This window comes from Leucoraja erinacea, chromosome 3 (genome assembly GCF_028641065.1).
Source record: "Leucoraja erinacea ecotype New England chromosome 3, Leri_hhj_1, whole genome shotgun sequence".
Lineage (NCBI taxonomy): Eukaryota > Metazoa > Chordata > Chondrichthyes > Rajiformes > Rajidae > Leucoraja > Leucoraja erinaceus.
In genome coordinates this window covers 37,926,420-37,948,331 of record NC_073379.1, presented here as the reverse complement: position 1 = coordinate 37,948,331, position 21,912 = coordinate 37,926,420, and the positions used below count along the sequence as shown (strand labels likewise).

Below are 21,912 nucleotides of genomic sequence, written 5' to 3'. Positions count from 1 at the left end.
CAATCCCATTATTTGGTTATAAAGAACAATGCAATAATGTGAAAGCTGCTTTATTTTTAGTGAGTGCTTTAATGGAGAATATAAAATATTTTACAACCTGTATATAGTGTTTGTTGCAGGGAATTTATGAACTAATGGGATGATCTAATATTAATTACCAATGGTCATATCCGCATTATCATTTTTTGCCATACATTTAGGGCACTTTTTCCCAATTAATTGTTAATTCGGAAAGGGTTCAAATTTCCTCACACAATTGTACCTACAGAAAAATTGAATACCAGAGGAAGCTTTCCATTGGAATATTTGGAAACTAGATAAATACTAGTAACACTACTAAATGTTGAACTCCATTAAAACGTTTAGAAAGTCGCAGTAAATTTACTTGAGCTGTGGATGAATAATCATTTGGAATCCTATTCTTTTGTTATTTTTTTCAGCCAGAAGTGCAAGTCCGGCAAGTTGCTGTGAAGTTTGCCAGTACAGTGTTTGCCTCCGACCATATACCATCCAGATACATGTTGTTACTTGCTGCTGGAGACCCGTGAGTGTTCTCTTGGAGAGGGAAATATAATGCCTGCACTTATATAGCTTTGTTAAAGTGATAAACTATGCAATGGCATTTCCCGGCCTGTTATCAAATAAAATTACCGTGGATAGATAACAACTGGCAATCAAAGGTTTATACAGTAGAGCGACATTAGCGAGACTTTGAGAGATGGTGAGGCTTTGGAAAGAAGTTAAGTTTAGTATAGTTTATTATTGTCACGTATACCGAGGTACCGTGGATGACAGATGGCGCAATGGGCTAAGTGTTCGGCTGGCGACCGGAAGGTAGCGGGTTCGAATCCCACTCGGAGTGCATACTGTCGTTGTGTCCTTGGGGCAAGACACTTCACCCACCTTTGCCTGTGTGTAAATGTAATGTAATTATGTGAAGCACTTTGGGGTCAATGCAAGTTGACTAAAAATGTGCTATATAAATAAGATTATTAAAAAACAGTGAAAAACTTTTTGTTTCATGCTATCCAATCAAAGAAAAGCTATACATGATTACAATTAAGCAGTCCACGGTGTACAGATAAAGCTACAACTTTTAGTCTAAGATAAAGTCCGATTAAAGATAGTCTAGAGGTCTCCAATTAGATAGATTGTAGGTCAGGACCACACTCGAGCTAATAAGAGGACAGTTCAGTTGCCTGATAACAGCTGGGAAGAAACTGCCCCTGAATCTGGAGGTGTGTGTTTTTAAACTTCTCTACCTCTTGCCTGATGGGAGAGGGGAGAAGATGGTGGATGTCAAGGCCACTGGACGGTAGTAATTAGGGCACAACTCTAACCCTAACCCAGACCCCAGAAGACGATTGAATTCTGGGGTGCACAGCAGTCCAGAATTGGAGGAGCTCACAGTTCTCATTAGACCAGGGAAGGCTATTTAGATGGAGAGAGAAAGGACATGGAATATTTAAAAAAAAACAAGAAAAGAATTTAAGACTTAGAGGTAACGCCAGGGAGTTTGGACCAATGCAGGTCAACATATACATTGATGGTGGATGAGTGGGGTAGACTTGGTACTAGTTCGGATAGGGACAGATTTCGGATGTTCAAGAATTCCACGTAATGGAAAAAATAAGCATGCTTATGCTTATCAAAGCATTTTTAACTATTCAGCATCCTAAACTATTCACTTTAATTGAATTTCAAATTAAAATGTATCGTGGCCAGTATATAGCTAAATAATAATCGGCAGTCAAATTGTGCTTTTAGATTAATGTTATCAAAATCGCAAAGGGAAAGATTAACAAGTGTTTTTATTTTTCATCATTTAACATCCAATGTTTAATTAGGAGAGAGGAAGTACATGGGGAAGCAAAACGTGTTCTAAGAGCTCTACCAAATCAAACAACCGAGAAGGAAAGCACCCCTACAATCTTGCCACCATTTCCTGAAATGGTCCATTATATACAGGACAAGGTAAAGTCTCTTAACATTTTATTCAAGGGCTTTAGTTTGAAATCCGATAATGTAGCATGCTTGTGACATTGGTAGATTCAGATCAGATTCAGATTCAGATTCAATTTTAATTGTCATTGTCAGTGTACAGTACAGAGACACTAGATGCAGACTAGTGGATGTTGCTTCTATTAATATGTCAAAATACCACTCATTTACTTTTTTAAAAAGTTGGACAGTGCACTACCCAGTGTACTTAGTAAGTGTAAATGGAGGAACCAGGCCCCACTGAGTGAAAGTGGACCATTGGAACAGGGCCTGCAGTGAGTGGAAAGGGAGGACAGAAATGGGGTAGAGATAAGCAGGTAGGAGGCGCGGGGACAAGGGCCGCAGCGAGTAGACTGAGTGAACAGGGAGCACAAAAACCAAGGTCCTAGTGAATGGGAAGATAATGTAGTCCATAGAACCTGATGAGCCAAATGCCAAACCATCAGGATGTACGAGTCATCAGGTTACGCATTATCTGAATTTTACTGCATTAAAAAAATGGTCGACAGTGGGCAGAAAGTCCTATTTCTAACCTGTACAACCCTGTTCGCCTCGGTAGATTTAATAACAAGAGTTAAGAATGGATGCTGGGTTATCATTCTGATATGTATAATCTGCTCGCAAGTCCATTTCACTTAACTTACCGTATCAAAATAATTTCAAAATTGTACCACAGTCAACATTTACAATCCAAGTTGCTTTCAAAGGTCATTTATAAAGATGCATGTGGTCAGTTATTGGTATTGATAACAGTCTGAAGAAGGGTTCCAACCCGTAATCCATCTATCCATCTGTCCATTCCATTCACACATGCTGCCTGACTCGCTGAGTTCCTCCAGCACTTTGAATTTTGTGATTGATATTTTTAGTCAAGACTGAAAACACTTTTAAAAAATTGACCATTTTTGAGCTTTGAAAAATTCCTTTGTTGCTTGAGCAGTATGTTTGGGATCATTGTCTTGCTGTAGAATGAACCGCCGAGTTTTGAGTCATTTGTTTGAACTGGAGCAGATAGGATGTGTCTATTCTTAGGCCCCTCTATGGGTGTCTCCAGGTTTGGAGGACGTCTGTGCATGACTTTGTTTAATGTGGGAAGACCGGTGCACAGACAGACACCACACGGTCCTTGACAGATCTGGGTCGGGATCAGTAGCATGTAGTCCAAGACGACCGGAGACCCTTTTCTGCTGCAGCTTTCATCCGCCTTCCCAAATGTTGTGACGCTTCACTAAGGTCAGCCATCATCCTCCGCCTGTTCCACCGTTGAGGTCTTGGTTGGATTGCTCTTTGTCAGAGTCCTCCCCTCGTCCTTACGACCATAGGTGGCCCTACCAGGAGCATAGCTCCAGACAGCATCACTCTCAGGACCACACAAGCTTCTCCACCATGACAAGGTGACAATCCACGGAGAAGAATTGTCTATACACTTCAGAATTCATTATGTTACTACCATTAGCAGTTGTATCATCAATGAAGATAAGTGAGCCGGTACCTTCAGCAGCCATAAAAGCCCATGACATAACACCCCCACCACCATGTTTCACAGATGAGGTGGTATGCTTTGGATCTTGGGCAGTTCCTTCTATCCTCCATACATTGCTCTTGCCATCACTCTGATACAAGTTAATCTTCATCTCAACTGTCCACAAGACCTTTTTCCAGAACTGTGGTTGCCCTTTTAAGTATTCTTGGCAAACTGTAACCCGGCCATCCTATTTTTGCGGCTAACCAGTGGTTTGCATCTAGCGATGTAGCCTCTGTATTTCTGTTCATGAAGTCTTCTGCGGACAGTGGTCATTGACAAATCCACACCTGACTCCTGACGAGTGTTTCTGATCTGTCGGACAGGTGTTGGGGGATTTTTCTTTATCATGGAGAGAATTCTTCTGTTATCAGCTGTGGCCTGCCAGTCCATTTGCAATTAGTAAGCTCACCAGTGCTCTCTTCTTAATGATGTTCCAAACAGTTGATGTTGGTAAGCATAAGGTTTGGCTGATGTCTCTAACAGTTTTGTTCCTGTTTCTCAGTCTCATAATGGCTTATTTGACCTTCATTGGCACAACTTTAGTCCTCATGTTGACAAACAGCATTAAAAGTGTCCAAAGGTGATGTAAAGATTGGACAAAAGACTGAGTGCTGAGAGCTCTCTTATACCTGCATTGAGGAGGCATTTAAACACACCTGAGCAATTACAAACACCTGTGAAGCCATGTGTCCCAAACATTATGGTGCCCTGAAGTGGGGGGAACTATGTCTAAACACAGCTGTAATTTCCACATGGTGAAACCAAAATGTATATAAAAATACCCTTTAATAAATTTGACAATGGGCACAACTACATGCACTTTTTTACCAGACTCTACTGAGAACTGATTTTTTTTCTATTGACAAATCTCAAACATGGTAGGAGGACAGAGTGCAACAGTAAACAGACCCTTAGATTGGTCCACACCGGCCTCATGTTCCAGCTACAGTTGTCCCACCTGCCAGTATTATGGACCATATACCTCCAAACTGTTTTCCCATCCATTATGTTAAGTTTCTTAAATATTGGGGTATTCCCTATGGTTTTAAAGCTTTGATTTGAATCAGCTTGTTCCGTACAAGTTCACAAATCTCAAATTATGGACACAATACAACATTATGTTAAGTTACAACCCCATTCCTATGGTTTTAAAGCTTTGATTTGAATCAGTACACAATACAATACACAATACAATTTATTTGTCACTTGAACCTCATAGAGGCTCAAATGAAATGTTGTTTCTGCAGTCATACACACAAGAAAAAAAGACCCAAGACACAACAAAATTTACACAGACATCCTCCTCGCTGTGATGGAAGGCAAAAAAACGTATCTCTCCCCTGCACTCCCCATTCCCCTCCCGATGTCAGAGTCAAAGCCCCCGGCAGGCGATGGCAATTGTCCCGCGGCCATTAACGCTGCGCTGGGTGATGCAAGGCCCTGCTCCGGCTCTTGTTTTTGGAGCCCCCGGCGGGCGCTAGCAAAGTCCCGCAGCCGTTGAAGCGTGATGTAAGGCCCCGCTCCAGGTACTCCTCGACCCCGCGACTCGGGCGGGTGAAGTCGCCTTTGCGGAAGCCCTGAAAAGCGGTCTCCCAGCAGGGACCCGCGGGCTCCCGGTGTCAATGTCCACCGGACCTGCGGTAAGCCTCCGAATCCCCGGGGTCGGATCGCAGCAGCGCGCCACCGCCGCTCCACCAGCTCCGAACTCGGCCAGCTCTACGATGGTGAGTAGGTCCGCAGCTCCGCGACTGGAGCCCTAGGTCGTTCCTGCTGGAGGCCGCTCCACATTGCAGCCCCAATGACAACGGAGACCCGACAGGGAAAAGGTCGGGTTCTCCGTGCAGAGGAAAGATTTTAAAAGTTTCCCCCCCGCCCCCCCCCCCACACACACACACACACACCATCAAAAAAAAATAAAAACTACATTAAAAAGGGACAAAAAAATAACAAAAAGCTTTAAAACGGGACAAAAAATAACAAAAAGACAGACTGACAGCAGAGGCCGCTGCGGTGTGAGTCGCGCCACCCACCAGAATTATCCAGTACCTGGATTTGACTGCAGACAATCCTACCAGCCCTGACATGGTTCTTGTTTATCTCATTCCTGGTCAAGGATATTCTCTGCCGTGATAGCCTCTTAAATTTTATTTTGGCCATAATGCCATGACAGACCATAATGTCATGGTCTAACATTAGTGGGGATGTTTCTTGTAGCTCCATTTTTTTTAAAAAAATCACTTCCCTGATTTTAATTCCACATAAGCTATGTTACAATATTTAAACACAATTATACCATCTTATTCTGCATATTGGGAGTAAGAATATTCATTCTTTTTTTTCTATCTTTTCAGGCTTCTCAAAGGATAAATAGTTCAGCAAAGTACACCACTGGAACCCGCGTCCTGCCATTTAACCCAGCTACGTATGCTGAGGTAAGAAAGGCTGAATAATGGAAACTGGGGTTTCCTTATAAAACACTACTGCTGCTTTATCCCCAAGTGTCAGTATCTAATATAGAAATAAATAATGCTGTAGAATGTAAATTGAATAACATTGAATTGAAGAAAGAAAGAAATTATATGGGAGGAGAAAACTGAGTGCATGCTGTTAAGAGTTTCCACATTACATTTTTATAGCAGTCTATTAAATTCGTCTCAGTGTAAAGATTGGAATCATTATCCATTCATTAGCCGGTAGCTTATTTTAATTTGTAGACATTTGTTGTGTGAGGATGCTGCTCCTTTTAGAAAGATCATAGAACATAGAAAATAGGTGCAGAAGGAGGCCATTCGGCTACTTCGATCCATTAAGTGTGATCGTCCCCAATTAATAACCAGTGCCTGCCTTCTCCCCATATCCCTTGATTCCACTAGCCCCTAGAGCTCTATCTAACTCTCTCTTAAATCCATCCAGTGATTTGGCTTCCACTGCCCTCCGCAGCAGAGAATTCCACAAATTCACAACTGTCTGGGTTTTTTGGGTCACTATTCTGTTGTGTTAAACTTGAGTTTATGCAGAACGTAAAGATTTTTTTCGTTTAATTCTTGAATGTGGCATTTGGGATGTGCTACTGTTAATATCAGAATTTGAGCTGAATATTTTAATATTTATCATGGACAATTTTTCGAGCTAGTGTTCACTTGGTTATTTCGTTCTGCTTCGTTCAATGGCTTCCAAAGATGATCCTTTCACAAACTATAGTAATAAAAACTTTAATGTTATTTCAAGCTGGCTGTTTACCAAAGAGCTTCCCGCATCTAGCCAATGTAAACTTGAAAGGCAAATGTGAAATCCTGATCTAAGCTGCCACCTGCAAACAGCAGGCTGAAATATCTTGTACGGTATAGTAAAGTGCTTGAAGATTCCATTGGATGCTACCCCCATCCCTTCCTCCCTTTGGAATTTTAAACCTACGTGTGACTCATGAGTTAGGGAGGTGTTGGGTTGGCAGAGAACTGTCACAGTTTTCCATAATGTGAAAATCTATTTACCATTGAATCCCATGTTATAAGCAGAGATGCTATAGGATGTTTTTTCTCTAAATAGTAATAATGAGTACCACAGCTGTGGGTTTGTCACACAGTCCGCTTAAGAGATTGTCTTGACAGTTTTCCAAGCATGTTTGTTAATTGGCCAGAGGTTCCTTTGGGAGATGCAAGCAACTGCATATATAGCAAGTCACACCTTTAACTATTACACAAAGCTATGGCAGCATCAAACTTTGGAAAAATATCAAGTCTTACCTCCAGTCTAATTCCTTTATGTGGTCATTTACGTTTACAATTTGCACTTAATTGTTTCAGACATTTTGAGAGTAAATAATACGGAGAACTCTTGGTGGGTGTAGGGGGTGGAGTGGCATTGCAAGGGAGCAAAATGAACCTATCACAGTTAAAAGCTACATTATTTGTGCATGCACCGTTGAAAATATAAAAAATAAGCAAAATTTGTTTATTCAATATTTTATTAATTTTTCCCCACATAGATTTCATAATAGCAAATTTTATTCCGTATCCTAGATTTCCAGGCAGTGATTTGAGAATTCTACAAGGGTGTATTTCCATAACCTGTACGCCTGTCTGTATTCCATCTCCATTCAAATCCTTAGCCTTAGATATTCTCGTACTCCCTCCCCACAACATTCAGGCTTCTAACCATAAAAAAGCCTTGCGGTAAATGCGTCCAGGCACATTCCTCAAGGGGACTGTTAAAATTTCAGCCAGGTAGGGGCAAGTAAAGTGCTGTCATGTTGAAATACAAACTCTCACCACTAATATTTAAACCTTGTGAAAACAACATCAATTGAATGAAAATACAAAATAATTTTCTGTATGATATTGCACGTAATCCACTCATAATGATATTAAGATTACAAGTCATTGTTTTACTTTTTCTGTTGCCTCCTGAAGTTAGTAAATCAAAATGAATATACAGTAGTTCTTTGATAGCTTTTTCATGTGAAAGATGCGACAGAGTTCATATGAGAGATAAATGTCCTAACTTGTTTCTCTAACTCGCTAATACTGGATGATAACTAAATTTCTGAGACATTTTCAGAACTTTTCACCATATTTTGCTGGTGCTGAAGATCAATTTAACATCATAATTAAATGATCACAGCTTAGGAGGGGGTAGACAAAAGTGCTGGAGAAACTCAGCGGGTGCAGCAGCATCTATGGCGCGAAGGAAATAGGCAACGTTTCGGGCCGAAACCCTTCTTCAGACATTTTCAGCCACACCCGCTGAGTTTCTCCAGCACTTTTGTCTACCTTCGATTTTGCAGCATCTGCAGTTCCTTCTTAAACAGCTTAGGAGGAGCTTGTCAATTCAATACTTGCACCATGTAAAAGCAATATAGTTTGTCCAACTGATCTGCCCTCTCTTTTGAATGCAGCAATGCACCTTCCTCCACTGACTGTGGTTACTGTCTATCCATTGCAGGCCAAGGGCATGTTTCAATTTCTTTGCATTTCCAACTACAGTAAAACTCCAGTAATCTGGCACACTCCAGATTTAGGTGGTGCTGGACAAGCAAATTTTCCTGGCTGTTGAGTGACATTCTTATTAATACTCCAGCATACATTTAATTCACTTTTTAAGATATTATTCAGTAGATTAATACATTTATCAGTGAACCCTATAAGTTTAGATGGGGAATTGGAAACAGATGAGTTAAGTTTCAAGGGAACGCAGCCAGCAAAACCAGATGAGTGTAAGGAAGTATGGGAACCGGAGTCCCAGTGAGTTAGTGCGCGAGATGCACAGGGGCCTGGTGAATGGATGGGGAATGTGGTAAGTATTACCTGGTGAGCAAGATGTTAACAACATGATTGTATCTGCAGGTTATCCTTTACCTGCGAATGTGTCTAGCACACAGTGCAGGGGTGGTACCCACATCTCGAAGTTTTGTTGACATGCAAGATCAAGCTCCAGCCATTGGCTGTTATGTCAGAAATTTGGCTTCCAACACTTTCATTTCACCATCATCCTCAAAGAATGGTGAAACTGATCCAGTGCAAGCATACATTGATCTACTCGAACAATTGTTAACAACCATTGGAGGTAAGAATGAAAACAGGTTGAATTTTCCCAACTGATTGTGATCTTAATGTATTCCTAATTTTGACAACGTGCCAGATTATGATAAAGTCGCATTCTCGAACCTTAGGCACTTCTATATAATTCCTTTAGTTTTATTGTATGGCACTGAACAACCAATATCTAATTTATTATTGAGATGTGCCTTCATTACTGGTGTTCATTACTTGAGAGGAAGCTATTCCTGTATTGTTGTACTCAAAATAAAATTGTATGTTTTAATACATATTGACTTGCAACCGTTTGCAACCAAATATCTTTGGCGGCAGGTCAAATCCAATGTTTTTACAAACTAGCAGACTACATCAAAGAGGAACAGATAAGTATATAATCAGTAGATTTGTTGTCATTTCTAGCTATTATGACAATTACTGGCCTTGGGACCAGCATAAAAGTTTCCATTAAAAATATTAAAGGATAGGTTAATGCATTTGTGTAAGAGAAGAAAATAGAGAAATCAAGGTGCAGGAAAGGAGCCAGTGGAGAGAAATATATGACTATTAGTATTAACTTAAATCCACGAAGAAGAATGGTTCATTACTATTCTTCATGCTCTTGCATTGAGACACACACAGAATTAAGACAAATTATGCTTTTGGTCTCTGAGTCAGTGATGTCTGGGTAATCACATAATGTTTTCATGTTATAAGCAGGGGTGTCAATCCGCTCTATTGAACTGGGAGGTGATGTCTGATTTTTGTGACAGTTGAATGTAATTTCATGCATTATGAAATAAAATTCCAATTAATTTAGAGGTTTTTTTTCTATCTTCCCCCTGGAAACAATAGGATTGCCAGTGATGTACTGTCTATTGGAAATAGTCTCTGTCTATCCACAAAAATTAGCTGCGCAGTTCACAGAAAAAATAGATTGGATTAAGGTATGATCACTTCTTTGCTTGTGAGGGACAGGCTCTCAGACTGCTGGGATGTATAATGCTGGTAATTGGCATACATTGTACCTTTAACGTTGCTTGCGCAGAATTCTATTACATGTATCAAACCCAGGAGAACACTGAATCAGTTCCAAACTGTAGTATCGAGACTTGCGTCTCAGATAATATAGGGTTCCACTGCCACAAGCCTGAGCCATCCATCACTCTCCACCTCGATGTCGCATTTAACTTTCCGACATTGATTACACCCTTGTCTCTGTCATCCAACTGATGACACAGCCATAACCCATTCACTTTCCTAATCGTTGGTCCGACCCAACCTCCTCCACAGTCATCTGCCAGACCCCACGCTAGTCTCATCACTGTTCGACATCCGTAGGTGCCTGCCCTAAAAAGGGTGCATGCTGCGGGTTGGCACCAAGCTGCGTCGCTGTTGCTGTCTCTGTTTGTTGTCCTTTGCCGGACTGAGGTCAGTTGACAGGGCTCACCACGGCGAGGTCGACAACATGAGCCACGGCGGCATCGTGGTGTAGCGATACAGCAGTTGCCTCACAGCACCAGAAACCTATGTTCAATCCTGAGCTCGAGTGCTGTTTTTGTGGAGTTTGCACATTCTCCCTGTGACCACGTGAGTTTCCTCCAGCTGCTCCAGTTTCCTCCCACATCCCAAAGACGTGCGGATTTGTAGGTTAATTGCTCGCTGTAAATCACTCCTAGTGTGTGGAGACTGGGATAATAAAGTACGAGTGTGAACGGGTGATTGATGGTTGACGCAGACTCGGTCGGCTGAAGCGTCTGTTGCCATGCTCTATCTCTAAACTAAACAATCCTCTCTTTGACATTAAACCGTCTCTGAAGATATCCATATTCACGCAAGCATAGCACATGTGGATGTATGTGCACCACACACGCACATAACAATCATGCATGTGCATCACCCACACAGCTGTATCACCCAGTCCTTGTCATTCTTTCTCATATCCACAACCAGTCTGATCCTTTCACCAGCTTATTTCCTCTTTGGTGGAGGCAGAAGTGGGAGATTGTAGAAGAGGGACAAAGGGCATGGGCATTGATGTTCAAATCTTTTATTGGAATAAGTCATATATTTGCTCTATGTTTCTTTTCTCCTCCCTCCACTATAAAGATATTTATGAGCACAAACAAAGATGAGATGCGTGAGCTGGCAGCGCAGTTTTACGCAGTGGTGCTGTCCACCATGTCTGGGAATGATTTCCACTTGGCCGTTCAGAACCTCATTAAGTGCGCTAAAGATAGTGTAAGTATTCACTTTAATGAATATTGCATTAACCTTGAAATACTGTCTTCCCTGTTTTGTCCTTTGAGACTCCTCAGTAAGTATACCACCCCCCATTTCAGAATAAGGTTAGCTAAATGGAAATAGGCAGTGAAGTTGAGATACAATTTAATTTCATACAATAATACTTCCATCATTCTTTAGATTATTTGTGTTGCCCGCCCCCAGTTGATGAAGGTTCTGTTAACCAGATAGTTTTGGTGTTCGTCACAGGGAGTTTCAGAATTCTGAAGCAGAGACATTGCAGCCTTGGTGATAAGTGTTCACATTAATATGGTGTACTTGGAGGAGATGCTCGAAATGTTGGTTTTCCCACACACCTGTAGCTCATTCACCTCGTGTTGCAAATTTTCATATGTCAAATTTGTTATTTTTGCAGGATGTCATTTGCTCTATAAATGATACATATTTTGGCCCCAGTGCTGTATTGGAGCTGTGATAGATGTTGCAATTAGTGAACGGCGTACTGACTGTCGGAACTGATTTGTCATGAATGGATGTTTGAAGTTGCATTGGAGTACTGAAGCTATACCAGTCCTGACAAGTACTGAGGGATCATCACCCTTCTAGGTTGAACTGATGAGCGTCATTGCTACATTTAATGGTGAACTAGACCAAGTGCAGACCCGTTGGGTCGGTCTCCCCAACGTGTGGTTGCGGGGGGGGGGGGGGGGGGGCGGCATGCGGCGTCACACACGCTAATGACCCCCACAAACACACTAACTACCCCCCCCCCACGCACACAAGCTAACTACCCCCCTTGATATTATATTAATATTATTAATATGCTCCTTTTACCCCATAACCGCACGTCATCCCATCCACTGACGCATAACCACCCAACTCGCAGGCACGCCTAGAGAGGGAGGGGGCAGAGAGGGAAGAGGGCATAGACAGAGGGGCAAGAGACAGACGGAGAGGGGGGAGGAAGGGAAAGGGGGAAGGGTGGGGGAGAGGGGATGAGAGAGAGAGGGAGGGGAAGGAGGAGGGAGGCAGAGAGGTGGGAGGAAGGGAATTATTCAATGCTATGGTCCCATCGCTGTAGAAGTCATGAGACTCGTCCAGTTGAATCTTGATACTTTCCAGTTCTCTGGATACTTTCAAGAGAGATGAAGATAGCGGAGTCGGGGGACGGGGTACTGATTGTGGATGATCAGCCATGATCACATTGAAAGGTGGTGCTTGCTTGAAGAACCGAATGGCCTACTCCTGCATCTATTGTCTATTTAATCATTGGTGAAGCATTGATATTGATTTTGAGGGGTTGAACAATAATATTGTTATTGATAATCAAGGACTGGTTCTTTCTTGTTATCCACTCAACCTTGGATGCTGCTTCTGGGCATTAATTAATTATCTAAGGAACTCACAATGGACTGCGAATCCTCTCTAGGTTGAAGCTCTAAGGCACTGGTAAAGTCGCATTTGGAATATTGTGAGCAATTTTGGGCACCATATCTGAGGAAGGATGTGCTGGTTCTGGAGAGGGTCCAGTGGAGGTTTACAAGAATGATCCCAGGAATGAGTAGGTTAACCTATGATGAGCGTTTGTCAGCACTGGGCCTGTACTCGCTGGAGTTTAGAAGAATGAGGGGGGAACCTCATTCAAACATACAGAATAGTGAAAGGCTTGGATAGAGTGGATGTGGAGAGGATGGTTCCATTAGTGAGTGAGTCTAGAACTAGAGGTCATAGCCTCAGAATGAAAGGACTTTGTTTTAGGAAGGAGATGAGGAGAAAATGCTTTAGTCAGGGAGTGGAATTCGTGTCACAGAAGGCTGTAGAGGCTAAGTCTGTGGATATTTTTAAGGCAGAGATAGATTCTTGATTAGTACAGGTGTTAGATTATGGGGAGCAGGCAGGAGAATTGGGTTAGGAGGGAGAGATAGATCAGCCATGATTTAATGGCGGAGTAGACTTGATGGTCTAATTTTACTCCTATTCCTTCTGACATGATCTATGTTGTTTCTGAGGAGGTGATCCTGATGGAGCCTAAAGGGCCTGTCCCACTGTACGAGGTAATTCAAGAGTTCTCCCGAGTTTCCCCTGATTCGAACTTGGAGAATTACAGTAATAGCCACTCGTAGATGCTCGGGGCTCTCGTGGACATTTTTCAACATGTTGAAAAAACGTCATGAGCTTACCGCGTTTCCCGAGTGCCTGCCATTAGCTTTACGAGCCGCCAGGAGACGTCCCGAGCTCCGACGTACCTGCTACATACATTCTATGTACTTACCACAAGTTTTTTTTTTTTAATGCGGGAAAGCTCTTGGGTAAACTCGTATAGTGGGACAAGCCCTTAACTGAGCACTAATTGAACAGGTTGTTGCTGGAAAAAATCCAATTGTTGATGTCAGCCTTCAATTTGCTGCTTATGAGCACTAACATGATGCTGTAATAATTGACTGGATTAGAATTGCCCAACTGTTTGTGGACACAAGCCTGCATAATTTCCCGTAGTCAATTAGGTACAAATGCTAAAACGGCACTGGAATAGGTTCTTCAACTGTTCCTTGATTTATATTGATGCAGTTTCATCAGAAAACAAAATAATAGACATTTCTTTATATTTTCTGTATCCTTTTCTCATAGAGCCCTGAAACACAGCACGGAGCTTTACTAGCTTTAGGATATATGGTTGGACGCTACTTGAATAGAAAGAAGAAAGCAGGATTAAATATCCAAGATATGGAAGAATTGGAAGCTGAGGAACCTCTGGAGGACCAGTTACTTCAGTTAACCACTGAAGCAATTAGTAATTAAATTGGAATATCATTCTGCATGTGTTTAATAGTTTTGTGAGGCAAAGGTGTTTGGGCTTTTTTTTTTTTTAATTGCTTCTTCTCTGGCCACAGGCAAGATCCCAGATTACTGAAGTGGCCAATATTCTTCCTTTGTTTTAGAAGGGAAGTAGAGTTAATCCAGGAAATTATAGGTCGGTGAGCCTTACGAAGTCAGTGGTTATGAAGCTATTGGAGAGGAATCTTTGGGATAAGATTTACCAACATTTGGAAAAGAATGGGCTAATTAGAATCAATCAACGTGGCTTTGTCTGTGGGTACATGGGATCCACAGGGATTTGGTCATTTGGATTCAGAACTGGCTTTCTCATAAAATACATAGGGCAGCTTTATTCTAGCTGGAGGACTGACCAGTGGAGTTTGCAGGATCTGCGCTGGAACCTCTGTTGTTTCTGATATATATAAAAGACTTGGATTTAAATGTAGGTGGGTTGATTAGTATGTTTGCAGACCACATGTTTCCAAAGACATTTGCAGGTTAATTGGCTTGATATAAGTGTAAATTGTTTCTAGTGTGTGTGTGTGTTAATGTGCGGGACTCGGTAGGCCGAATGTCTAAACACTGCTGTAATTTCTACACGGTGAAACCAAAATGTATAAAAATGGCCTTTATTAAAATCTGACAATGTGTACTTTAGCCACATGTACTTTTTTCTATTACAAATCTCAAATTTGTGGAGTACAGAGACAAATAAATAAATGATGGGTCTTTGTCCCAAACATTATGGAGGGCACTGTGTGTGCTGATCTTCAAGAGTCAGTGCACTGAGATGAAGAGTCAGCAAGTCATTCTGCAGCTGTATGGGACTGTGTTAGGCTGCATTTTAAGCATTATGTGCAGTTCAGGTTGCCTCATCACAGGAAGGATGGGGAGGCTTTGGAGAAGGTGCAGAAAATGTTTGCCAGCATACTGCTTTGATTAGAGGTTATAAGCAAAAAGGAGAAGTTTCTCTGGCGACTTGTAGGCCGAGGGGAGACATGAGAAGTACCTAAAAGTATGAGAGACATAGATAGAGTAGACAGTCGATATGTTTTTCTAATGGTGGAAAAGTTGTAGTCTAGAGGGCACAGCTTTAAGGTGAGAGGGGCAAAGTTTAAAGGACATATGGTTATACCAACTTTACCTTTGGCAGGCAGCACAGTGGTACAGCGGTAGAGTTGCTACTTTACAGCACTAGAGACCCAGGTTTGCTCCTGAGTACAGGTTCTGTCTGTACCCTGTTTGTACATTCTCCCTGTGACCACGTGGGTTTTCTCCAGGAGCTTTGGTTTCCTCCCACACTCCAAAGATGTACAGGTTTGTAGGTTGATTGGCTTTGGTGACAATTGTAAATTGTCCCTAGTGTGTAGGATGATGCTGGTGTACAGGGATCGTTGGTCGATGCGGACTCGATGGGCCTAAGGCCCAGTTTCCGCTCTGTATCTTTAAACTAAATTAAAGAAAGTGCTGGCTGCCTGCAGTGTGTTGCTAGGGGTGGTGGCAGAGGCAGATATGAAAGCATCATTCAAGAGGATTTTGGATAGGCATGTAGATATGCAGAGAATGAAGGGATATGGATCACGTGCAGGCAGAGCAGACTAGTTTAACTTGCTATGGCGTTTGGCACAGACACTTTGGGCTGAAGGGCTTGTTTCTGTGCTGTACTGTTTTATGGTCAATGATTAAATATATGATTTACATGTATGCATATTTGTGCACACATATTAATCATAAAATCTTTCAGCTTCATTTTTAGATGATGCGTCCCCTTCTCTGGCTTTGGCTGCTTGTGTGGCAATTGGTGAAATGGGGAGGAATGGTGCTTTACCCATTGCAAATGAAGGCCCAGGGTTCACAAAATTGCGCTTAGTTGGAAGCCTGTTGGGTAAACTCTCGTTAAGCAAAGAAAGCAACAAGGTAATGATTCATCTTTATACTAGCAGTTATTAATCATGTTTTTGTTCATTCCTTTTGTTCGATCACTCACCTGTAAATAGCAGTCATTAGTTATTCCCCTTCACAGTTTGAATTGTCTGTATTGCGCATTCCTTTGGTTTTTGATTCATCTTCAGGTGATGAATCTATGTTGTTGGAGGAACTCGCGATTCTATGGTTCATGAATAGGTAAAATTGTAGTAGGATAAGGCACTTAGCCTTTCCAAACCTGTTCTGCTATTTATTTTAAATGTGAATAATATCTCTAGGCACCATGTTCCCAATATCTTCCCATATCCCTTCATGCCATCTGTGCCTGAAAATCATCCATCTCCCTAAATATATTCAGCAATTTGATCTTTGGACCCTTCTGTGTTAGATAATTCTCCCGTTTATCTCCCACCATCTGAGTGAGGAAATTTCTACTCCTCCAAGTCATGAATTCGCATTTCTTGACACTTGTGCAGATGATGTGGCTTCACATTATGGAAAATCACGATGCGGATGGTTTTCTAGGAATTCAACCTTGCCTGACTGAAGTGCTTGCCAGTAATGTTGATTGAAATTTTTCAGTTCACTGCACTCTAACTCAAATTTTCGTACTCAAATTTTTTTTTAATGTTCAATTATGTACAATTATATTAATCAAATAAAAAAAGGCACAAAGTGCTAGAGTAACCCAGCGGGTCAGACAGCATCTCTGGAGAACATGGATAGGTGACATTTGGGGTCGGGACACTTCTTCAGACTCATTATGGGATATAATTTCATTTATTTCTATAGATGAAAGAACGGGCAGTGCAGACACTGGGTTATTTGCCAATTGGAGATGCTGATTTTCCTTATCAAAAGAAACTATTACAAGGATTGATGGACTCTGTTGAGGTAAGCATTTCAATTAGCATTTGTAGAAAAAGCTACCAAATTTATCACTAATACTGTTATCAAACAATATAAGTATGTATTTTGTTAATGTATCCATTATCCTGATATATTAATCGGCATCAACTACCCCATCTGTTGCTGATGTACGGACGTGCTATCCTCAACCACTACAGTTCATGTCATGAAGTTAATGGTGCAATTAAGCAAGGAGCTTCTGGTTCGAAAGACAATGTTGGGTGATGGTGGTCAACAATAAATTGTAGCTCGTCCCTTCTTACCCCGGACAAAATTTTCCACTCAAGGGCTTCTGGAATGTCCTTCTTCAAGAAAGATGGCTTCTTCTCTACCATAGTTGATAGAGCCCCCAGTCACATTTCCCACATGTCTTACATGTTTTCAATCCACCAGAGACAGAACATAGATAGTCTTCCCCGGTCCTCACCTTTCACCCAACTAGCGTCCAGATCCAACATGTCAACCTTTGCCACTTCCCCCAGCACTAATGTGATCCCACCGACAGCTGCATCTCCTTCCCTCCCACTCCTACTGCAAAGACCACTCTCTGTGACTCCCTGGTCTACTTACACCTTCCCACTATCCATCCCTTGGCACTTATCTTTGCAACCATAGCAAGTGCAGTATTTGTCTCAACTCCACTCCTTCAACCTAATCAGTTGCATTTGCTGCTTGCGATGTGGCTTCCTCTACAATGGTGAAACCAGGCATAGATTAGGCAAATGTTTTGTAGAGCACCTGTGCTCCGTCCACAATGACCATCTTGAGCCGCCTTCCCCATCCCGTACCGATCTACATGTCCTTGGCATTCTCCATAGTTACAAAGTAGCTGGCATTGGCATAATTGCAAACTGGAACAGCACCTTAAATTCCACTTGGCTAGCCCACAGCTCAATGGTCTGAACATTGAATTTTCCAGTTTCATGTATCTCTCTCCCCCTGTGTTCCTTTCCAACTACTACCAGTCCATCCAAGGGCCCTCTCAATTTTTTCGGATTTTCTACGCATCACACTTTAGATTTGTGCCACATATTGAGAATTAATTCTCTCACAGGATACTGTAGAAAAATGCATTCACTCTAAATGCATTGTTTCCAAAAAAAATGTAATTACATTACATTTATCCCTTAAAATGTATACCTTAAATAATGCATTCAAATTCATTTCTTCCCAGGCAAAGCAAATAGAGCTGCAGTTCACAGTTGGCGAAGCAATCACTAATGCTGCAATAGGGACAAGCTCACTGGCAGCACGTGATCTGTGGATGGTTGCTGAGAGGGAATACACACCTCCGGATAGTAAGTTGAAGACAATTTGTACACTTATGCAAGTGCATTCAAAATGTTAAGTGCATGACAAATTCTTGCAAATTTCCTTTTAACATTCAAGTAGACTGGAGCCTTTGATAAGATGCCACATGATAGGCTGCTCTGAAAAGTTAGATCACATGGGATCCAGGGAGAGCTCACAAACTGCATACAGATTTGGCTTCATGGAACAAAGCAGAGGATGGAAGTGGAAGGGTGTTTTTCAGACTGGAAGACAGTGACCAGTGGTGTGTCTCATGTTTTTGTGGTTTATGTAAATGATTTTGACGAGAATGTACAAGACATGATTAGTAAGTTTGTAGATGACACTAAAGTGGGTGGTATCATTGTCAGTGAAAATAGCTATCAAAAATACAGCAGGATCTTGATCAGCTCAACATATGACCATGGCAGGACTTTTGCATGGAATGATAGGGCCCTGGGAAGTGTTATAAAGCAGAGATATATAGCACAGGTACATAGTTCCCCAAAAGTGATGTCATGAGTTGATGGGGTGTTAAAGGAGGCTTTCAGTACATTGGCATTTGTCAGTCAGGGTACTGAGTACAGAAGATGGAATGTTATGTTACAGTTGTACAAGACATTGGTGAGGTTGCATTTGGAGTTTAGTGTTCTGTTTTGGTCTCCTTGCTATAGGAACAATGTCATTAGGATGGAAAGAGTACTGAGAAGACTTGCGAGGATGTTGGCTCGATTCGGGAGCTTGACCTGCAGGGAAAGGTTGGGCAGGATAGGACTTGATTCCTTGGAGCACAGGAGCCTGCGGGTGACCTTGCACAGGTGCATTAAGTAATGATGGGAATCGATACGGTAAATTCAGAGTCCTTTACCCAGGGGAGAAAAGATTTAATATTAATGGGAATAGGATATTAATGTAGGAGGGAAGGAGAAAGTCAATCCTTGTGAGGAAACAGAGTCTGGTTAGAGCACTTGAAAACCTGTGAATTGTAATGGGCAAGAAGCGCAAGTAAAGTATACTGTGGAGGCCGAAGGCATTGAATGATCTTGATGGCAGATAAGTTAAAGTATTTATTTGTATCCCCTTCAATACAGTTCGTCATGTTTAGCAAAGATAGAAAGGCAGTGTTAACTATGCAAATCTGGCATCTGTGCAGGAATCCTCAAGATCAAGACTCGCCAAGTAAATGTGATTTGGACATTCAGATTGCAAGTACAATATAAGGTCAGAACCAGAGATATGAATGCAGCCAGAGCCAGGGGTCCAGACTTTGGGCTGGGCATGCGGCTAGAATCGGTGTTGTGATCAGAAAGGTGGGTAGGTTTGCGGTCAGAGCAACAAATCAGAGTGCTTGTGTTTTTCCCACACCCTTTAAACTCGGCAAGTAAAATGGAAGATTTATTTGATTAGTTTTGGTTTAGTTTATTATTGTCGCGTGTACCAAGGTACAGTGAAATGTTTTTGTCATCCAGTCAAACAAAAGTCTTTACATGATTACATTCAAGTCGTCTGCTGTGTACGGATAAAGGATACAAAACGGTTGCTGTTCTTGAATTTTGAACATCATTTATATTTGACCACTCGTTCCCCAGCCCCGCACGGCCCAGTTTTACCTTCTCCCATAATCCATAAACACAGCTGTCCTGGCAGACCCATTGTTTCTGCTTGCTCCTGTCCCACTGAAATCATTTCCATGTACCTCAGCTTCATCCTATCCCCCCCCTGATCCAATCTCTCCCGGCCTATGTCCAAGATGGGACTGACATATGATGAGGATGAGAGGGGATCTTATAGAAATATATAAAATTCTTAAGGGATGGGGCAGGCTAGATGCAGGAAAACAATTCCCGATATTAGGGGAGTCCAGAACCAGGGGTCACAGTTTAAGAATGAGATGAGGAAAAAACAGTGAGTTGTGAATCTGTGGAATTCTCTGCCACAGAAGGCAGTGGAGGCCAATTCACTGAATGTTTTCAACAGAGAGTTAGATATAGCTCTTGGGGCTAACGGAATCAAGGGACATGGGGAGAAAGCAGAATGGGGTACTGATTTTGTTTGATCAGCCATGATCATATTGAATGGCGGTGCTGGCTCAAAGGGTCGAATGGCCTAACCTGCACCTATTTTCTATGTTTCTAAGATAACTTGCATGCCTTTCGTCTCTTTAATGACTTCTGCTCTCCGAGCCCCCACTCCCTCATCTTTACTCGGTCTGAAGAACGGTCTCGACCTGAAACGTCACCTATTCCTTTTCTCCAGAGTTGCTGTCTGACCCGCTGAGTTACTCCAGTTTTTTTGTGTCTAAAGATGGAATAGTTTAACTGGAAGTGCGTAGAAAATTGCACATTTTACCATGCACCTAATCTGCAGGCCTAGAAACCCTAGTGCCACTGTTGGATTCTGTGCCAAATCGGATTTGTTTTAGAATCTGAGATCTATTTTTCTCCTGCCTCTTACCCCCCCCCCCCCTTCGTATTGGAAAACTAGACTCTGTTATCAGGATCTGTATGGAATCCTGCAGCAAAGCAAATTGATAAATTGAACCCTATGACCTGTCATCAAGTACTGGACATGTGCTCAAATCAGGGCCTTATTTCAATTTAACTGACTGTGTACCCAGCAGTAAGATTCATCCAGCAGCCTCTACTCTTCCCAAAAGAAAGATGCGTTCACATGGTTTGGATATTGGATGTGTCTCATCAACTCAACCATCTTTGTTTTTTTTTAATCTTGAAGCTATTAAAGTAAACGATGTTGTTCCATGGGTACTGGATGAAATCCTCAAGAAATACATTGTTAGTCCTAATCCCCACCACCGTCAAGCTTCCTCTCTCTGGCTTTTATCACTGGTGAGAAAACTGAGTCAACACAAGGAGATCAAGGTAAGGGCATTAATATAATTTAATTTCAAATGATAATGTTGCGAAGTGTCCATAATTTATGAATGCATAGGGAAGAATAATGAATTAACAGTGGATGCAATGAAATGGATTTTTTAAAATATTAAAATTGTTCTGTGGCACGGGCATCTTTTTGAAATGGGTGAACGTACTAGAATTGTATCAAAATGTACCTGCATTTATATTGAAAAGATTTTCAAGACGGAGCTGTTTGTTTTTTAATGCTTCAAACTAAACTTGTTCCGTGGAAATAATATTCCACATGAGAAATTGATTGCTCATTAGTACTATTTCTCATGCCCCAAAATGTCAGAATAGTTACTACATTATGTTCAAAGTTTGATTTATAAAAGGATTTCCTTTTCAACAATTTTTGCAAACTCAGGTGGATTGTTCACATCATTTTTTACAGAGTCATTTAAAAGAAATTCAGGGTGCATTCATCTCTATTTTATCAGAGAATGATGGTAAGTTTTCTTACATTTTAATCTGAGCTCATGCTATTTCTTTTGCTGCTTATGAAGGAATACTAAGTTTAAATATAAATACTCAAGCTTATTACTCATTAACTTTCTCATCCCCAGGGGGGGGGGGGGGGGGGGAATCTTGGATAATGGAAGGTCTAGATAGAGTGAACAAGGAAAGGATGTTTCTAGTAATGGGAGGGTCTGAAACCAGAAGACACAGTCTCAGAAAAAAAGGAAGTACCTTTAGAATGGAGATGAGGGGGAAAATTGTTTTGCCAGAGGGTGATGTATCTGTGAGATTAGAA

General features: G+C 41.6%; 1 protein-coding gene across 1 annotated transcript in view; it reads left to right on the top strand.

Moving 5' to 3' along the window:
- ecpas (Ecm29 proteasome adaptor and scaffold) overlaps positions 1-21,912 on the top strand; it is a 100,730-nt gene that overhangs the window by 39,926 nt on the left and 38,892 nt on the right. Inside the window, exons 15-26 of the mRNA XM_055632447.1 lie at positions 441-544; positions 1,848-1,974; positions 5,878-5,958; positions 8,869-9,088; positions 9,913-10,004; positions 11,167-11,298; positions 13,930-14,092; positions 15,863-16,035; positions 16,837-16,938; positions 18,128-18,251; positions 20,977-21,122; positions 21,553-21,607. Of these exons, the coding sequence (XP_055488422.1) occupies positions 441-544; positions 1,848-1,974; positions 5,878-5,958; positions 8,869-9,088; positions 9,913-10,004; positions 11,167-11,298; positions 13,930-14,092; positions 15,863-16,035; positions 16,837-16,938; positions 18,128-18,251; positions 20,977-21,122; positions 21,553-21,607 (1,519 nt within the window). The remainder of the gene's footprint in view (positions 1-440; positions 545-1,847; positions 1,975-5,877; positions 5,959-8,868; positions 9,089-9,912; positions 10,005-11,166; positions 11,299-13,929; positions 14,093-15,862; positions 16,036-16,836; positions 16,939-18,127; positions 18,252-20,976; positions 21,123-21,552; positions 21,608-21,912) is intronic.